The sequence below is a fragment of the Oryzias latipes genome, chromosome 21, assembly GCF_002234675.1.
Source record: "Oryzias latipes chromosome 21, ASM223467v1".
In the NCBI taxonomy this organism is placed as follows: Eukaryota; Metazoa; Chordata; class Actinopteri; order Beloniformes; family Adrianichthyidae; genus Oryzias; species Oryzias latipes.
In genome coordinates, this window is record NC_019879.2 from 26,723,909 (window position 1) to 26,730,030 (window position 6,122).

The window sequence follows — 6,122 nt, forward strand, 5'->3', positions numbered from 1 at the left end:
AAATTTTTAACTGGGGGTTGATCAGTATGGATGCTGCAGGTTTTTGGGTTGTCCGTGGGGGTGGTAGACATGAGTTGTTAATTCTTAAAGAGAGCACAGGTGTCTTGCAGTTCCCTTGAGGGTCATACGGCCGCCTCATGGGTCCATGGGGGGTCGTAGACTTGAGTTGTTACTTCTTAACCCTTGTGCTATCCTATGGGGCCCAGGTGACCCGATCCATACATTGACGTGTTATTCCTAATATGACAAAGGTGGATAAAGGTGGAAAGATTTCCTGTAATCCATGGACACCAGTGAAGATCACAAATCATTGAAGAAAAAAGGTTCAGTGTACTGTCTAGTGGGTCTAGATGACCCAACTCCCAACGTTAAAGTGCCTAGGATAGCACAAGGGTTACACAATCAGGGCGTAGTTTGTGTGAGCATCCTACTATCGTCCTACGGGCACTTCCATATCACGTGCACACCCCGTGCATGGGCATTTTCTGTCAGAAAGGGGCAAGTAAACCCACCTTACTTATGGTCACATTCACACCAGTCGCGAAAACTGGCATTCAATCCACCACTTTCAATGAAAAGTCTTTGTAAACACCTGTTCAGACGTCGCTACGCTGGTTTATAAGTCCATTCTCTGGCTCCACTTACAAACTGGGCATTCACTGAACACACACTGAAAGTTCAACCAGCTGAATTTTTGACTTCTTGAACGTCAAACAGCTGAACTTTGACCAATCAGGGACTTGAATTACATAGTGACGTGTGGATAGTGTTCTTTTCTAAATTAATAATTACCATTTGTGCACGGCTGAAATGACACCAAGTCTTTTAGGTATCACAATAGAGCTGAGAAAGAAAAAGCCTGGAGCAAGATTTGCACCACTTTGACATCTCGCACTATGCCTCAGCCAACTGTGGGTGGCAGACATGTGCTACTAAACAGAAAAACAAAAGAAGAAAAAGCCTCTCCTACTTATCCAGTGCTGGTCCGGTGTGAAGACCACAGGCTTAATGCACGTTCATGACACCGCGTACAGTGCATTCCTGAATGCGCAACACATGCCCGGTGTGAATGTAGCTTCAAGGTACCAAACAACAGCATCGCCTGTACGTCACAAGTGGGTACAACTCCCATTAGCCTTATGAATACTTCGCAATACACTTACCACACACACGATAAGGGTACGTTCCATTTTCATGACGTCGCATAAGGTGGCTGTACGACCCTCAAGGGAACGGCAAGGCACCTGTGCTCTCCTTAAGAAGTAACAACTCATGTCTACGACTATGCTGCAATCTGATTGTTTGACTCCGCCTCCTCTTACCCTCCCTCCGCCCCAGTTCCATTTTCGGACACAGATCAGTTTAGACACAAGTTTCTCGCAAGCAATGTGTCAGAATTCAGAGCGCAGTTGTAGCGCACTTGTGATATGCGCTAGCAGATTCGAGCACACACAGAAGCACATTTGAGCAGTTGTAATCACAGATTTGAAGTTGTAACTCTAAATGAATACACGCAAATGGAAATTTGTCAGTTCACAGCAGAAGATTTTTACCCACAGATACAGATTTTTGATGCACAAGTATTCACATTCTATATTGCAAGTTCTCAAATCAAATCTACAAGTGCGTTCTTTTTGGAGCATTTTTACCTTCATATACAACCCCCAACGGACCCAGACAACCCAAAAACCTGTAGCACCTGTACTGATCAACCCCCAGTACAGGGACACACGAGAAAGACTTTTACGATTAGAAGACGGTATTCATGTTACAGTTCATCTACAGTTTAAATGTTTCAAGAAGGCATCTGATTTAAAAAAAAAAAAAGAAGAAGAAGAAGAAAAAGCTCAAGCCACTACTATTGTAAATATCTATGTTTGGAATTAGACAGCCCCAATACAAGCAAACATTTTTACAGACAAAAAAGTTCCTTTGCACATTGATGGACGCTTGTCTAGGTGGAAACAAAGAGGCAGAGTGTCCCTTTCAACCTTCAAACGGAATTGAAAAACAGTGAACTTAATCAGCCATCTTCTGTTTGAATCTCCGGCACAGACATTTAATACGCCAAAGGAAATGTGAGCAAACACATTGGCAAACTTTTTCTCACATTCTTTTACTACAATTCCGGTTTATAAATCTGCATCTTACAAATACTTCACTAAAAAATGCACTTACGTCCTATTTGCCAGATTCAGGATGAGAAAAAGCACTTGAGTTTGCATTCAGAGCTTTGGCTTCTTCGTGCGTTGCATGTGTCTCGTCTTCAGGAGCCGGACTGTGAAAATGACCTCCTCTGGAGAAGGCTTGAAGCTGTGCCGTTATTCATCTCTTATCAGAGACTGATAAGAGGGACTGGACCAATTAGGAGTAAACTATTTTGAATTCTGACTGCCAGGATGGGGCATCTGGAGGATTGCTTATTACTTTAAAGGCGTTGTTTACAGTTTTCTCTTAAAGTTCCCAGCTGTCACAGCACCGTAAATTGGAGAATAAATCTTTGATATAAAGAAGAAAAATCAAAGTAATAACTGTACACGCCTGTAAGGAATTCTCAACTTTGACCATAACTCCGTATTATTTCATTGTTCCTCTCTTTTCTTGTAGAGATTCTTTTATTTTTGCTCCTTGTTGGTAACCATTTATCTCTTCTAATTTTAATGGAGAGCTTCAGCAGAACACTAAATAACAGCTGGAAGGTAGGACTAAAAGAGCGGCCACCGCTCTCGCTGCTCCCCATGTCTGTGCCGTCTCCTCTCCACCGCAGATGGAGGGCTCTTCTCCCTCCTCTTCCTCCTCTCCGTCCACCCGGTTCTGCTGGAGCTTTACTGACATGAACTCATCTGTCTAAACCACGTTTAGTTGAACTTGTTTACTTTTCTTAAAACTCAACCACGCTGATCTCAGACGGTGAAAGGTATAAGCGGAACAATACTGCAGATTTGCAAAACTAAACAACAACAACAACATTGACAAACACATGAGTGCATCCAGAAAAAATATCAAATACCTTTTTATTCCAACCCAACAAAATGAGTTTGGGTTAATCAAAAAAAAAAAAAAACTGAGTAAAATGTTTTGTGTTAAAAACGTTAACAACAAAAGTGAATATGAATTTAAACGTGTTGGTCCAAGCTGATTCCATCTACATTTTAAAGCAAATCCTATTGTAATAATGACATGTTGCGTGGCAGCCGTGGTGTAGAGGCAGAGTGGTCGACCTCTTAATGGAAGATCGCAGGCTTAGTTTCCACTCTGCGCCAACATGTGTCGAAGTGCCCTTGAGCAAGACAGTGAACCCCATATTGCTCCTGTTGGTTTGGCTCCTGGGTAACAGCATTCGGCAGTAAAGTCAATCGGGTGAAAGTACTTAGAGCCTTCTAAGAAGTATAACCAGACGCCAGTTACCATATTAGATGCTACTTTATGATGTGTCTAGTTCTTATTGAACAAAAAGACTCAGAAACATTCCTAAAAACTGATGCCTCCTCTATTTTTATTTAAAATTACTCTGTTGGATTATTTAAAAAAAATATCTGGATTTAATTTTTAAAAATTACAGGTTTTCTTGTTTTATGAAGACAAAGCCAAGCAGAAAAACTAAGATTCATTTGGATTGTTTTCATTGAAACACATCAGACAGAGCTGCAGTAAATATTTACTATCTGTAAAAACAAGTGAGTCAAAACAGGAAATTATTGTCTTTTAACTTGGAAAGCAATAATATGCACATTTTATATCAGTAAAACCAAATTTAAAAAAGATTTTTTAGGAACTTCGGTATCATTAGCCGTTTTTCTTCCATCTCCTCACATTTGAAGCATTTTTCATAAGAACAAACACCAACTCAGCTAGAATCACTGATTTCATTACAACCTTGCAAAGAAATAACAGGCACAGTGAAGGGAGAGTCCAGGATCTTCCGCCCACATGCCAAAGTGATTAATATACAGCAAATATAACAGAATGTGGTCAACTACCAGCAAAATGATACATTTGTGAAAAAGAATGCATAAGAACCTCTGATTTTTATTGCTCTTGTACGTGAAAGACAAGGAAACATTAGCTGTTCTTTTTGTTTTAATATAATGTTTTAAAAAATAATAAAATTAATATTTGAACAAGTAAAAAATAAGGAAACTATAAGTTCCATAGAGTCCGTTTTTCTGCCTGATGAGTAACTCTGGATGCAGCTCTGCTTTAAACAAGAATTATTACTATCCATTATAGCAGAGTGTCCATCTGATCCCATAATGAATGTCAGATTATTTTATCCGATTGTAAATAATTAAAGCAGCAAACTGTTCAATGTCACCTCTGTGAAGAAGAAACTTTAGGATCACTTCCACAGCAAAGAGGAAAACGACGCGTTCGTTTCTCTTTTGTCTGGAAAAGCTCACATTTCACGCAGAGCGCAGACTCACCCACTATCAAGCACAGCAGTGTATGTTTCAGCAGAGCCGTGCCCATCCTGTACAACGATCCCGCTGAAGTTTAGTGAGGGAGGTGGGTCAGCGTGGAGCTCAGAATGTCAGATCATCCACAGATCCATGAAAGCGGCAGAGCGCGGCGTGGCGCGGAGCCTCCACCGGATCAGCTGCGCAAAGCGCTCCGGGATGGAAGCGTCCTCTTTTTTGTTAATTCGCTCGTGCTTCGTTCTCCCCCGAGTCTTCCTCCTGCCCCGTCACCCCTCGCATTTCCCCCCAATGTAATACATGCTGAGCTGTAATTGTCTCTCTTTACCAAGGAACCTGCGGGCTTTCAGTCTGAAAAGTTGTGCGCTCCAGGACGCGCCGGTTTGGAACCAATGGAGCAGAGATTGCGAGACACGCAGGGAGGGGGGTCGTTATAGAGAGGCAGTGACGAGGAGGCGGTGCAGCGGCAGAACTGTTAACTGTAGTTCTCCACAGGTTAATCGATGCAATGCTGAGTTAAAGTCCCGTGGGAAAAAAGAGCCTCAGATTCCCGCGCACACTGGAAGTAAAACATCAAATACACCACCTTTTCCACTTACTGTTCGGAATAATTTGTTGCTTCACTTAAGCCTTTCTTAACTTTCAGCACATTTTTAGGAATATTGTCTAAATAAAAAAAACCTTCATAGTTATGCACCTTATTAATCTCAATTTCTACTTAACCCAGATCCCTGCAGAGGATGATGTGAAATTTTAGGTTCACCATAAAGATCTTTCCCATGGAAAAATCAACTGTTCAAAGTTTTCAGACGGTGCCATCTAGTGTTCACATACGTCATTGCTTTGCCCTTGCTCATATCAGATGAACTGGGAGCTCACCACCCCAGCCCACCAGCTCTAAGGGTGAGCAGCTCCAGAAGGTCCAATCTCCCCTCGATGGATGAGTTTCAGAGCTGAGCAGTATAGAGTCAAAACCGTCTGTCCAACTAGATCTACCTGGTATACCTCTCAACCTCCCGCACAAAATCAGGCTCCTTTGCTCCCGGAGGTGACAAAATCAAAGTTCCATGACCAGGGGGTGGTTATGGAACCCCTAGTCTTGCTTCAGTGGCACCAATCCAAGTAACATAATTAAATCCTGATGTTGCGGACTCATATGGGGGTTCTGAACCACTCAAGAGGTAGGACCCGTCTGCCATAAGAGATCCTACTAGGGCCATTAATTTCCGCCAGCTTAGATACTTGAATTATTTAAGCTCTTAAACCCCCTCTACCATGTGACAGTGATGGTTCTGGGAGATGTTAAAGAAAAAATTTTTTTTTTAATTGAACTATTTGAAATGATTCATGTTTTTCTTGTATTTTGTAAAGACTTAGGTTGGGGCTTGCTTTACTTTCCCTGGTGTCCTTCATGCAGCATTTAGACACTTTTGCCTTTTGTGTTTGTTGGTGTTCCTGCCCTAGATTTGAAGGAAAGTACAACCTTACAAAATCTGATATCCAAAGCATTTTCTTCATGCCCTGCTCTCGTGGTGCTCTGCTGCACCTTTTAGGACACAAAAAGTAGCCTGGAGCAGCAGATATGAACATGGAAGTTGTTCAGGACATCTATAAGAGCTGGAAGATAGTACCCAGATGTGCTGTTGGTATGTCCGAGTACTTCTGGTGACTGACAGATGAGGTTAAATAGGAGACTATAATGTTTAT

The 6,122-nt window shown here is 41.8% G+C and overlaps 1 protein-coding gene across 2 annotated transcripts in view; it reads right to left on the minus strand.

Moving 5' to 3' along the window:
* Positions 1–4,875, minus strand: part of ramp1 (receptor activity modifying protein 1) — a 71,142-nt gene extending 66,267 nt beyond the window's left edge. The window contains exon 1 of one of the 2 annotated variants that reach the window (XM_004081990.4): positions 4,425–4,875. In XM_004081990.4, the coding sequence (XP_004082038.1) occupies positions 4,425–4,470 (46 nt within the window). In that variant the 5' untranslated portion in view covers positions 4,471–4,875. The remainder of the gene's footprint in view (positions 1–4,424) is intronic. The other variant, XM_011489960.3, reaches the window with a different exon arrangement.
* Positions 4,876–6,122: the final 1,247 nt, after the last annotated feature.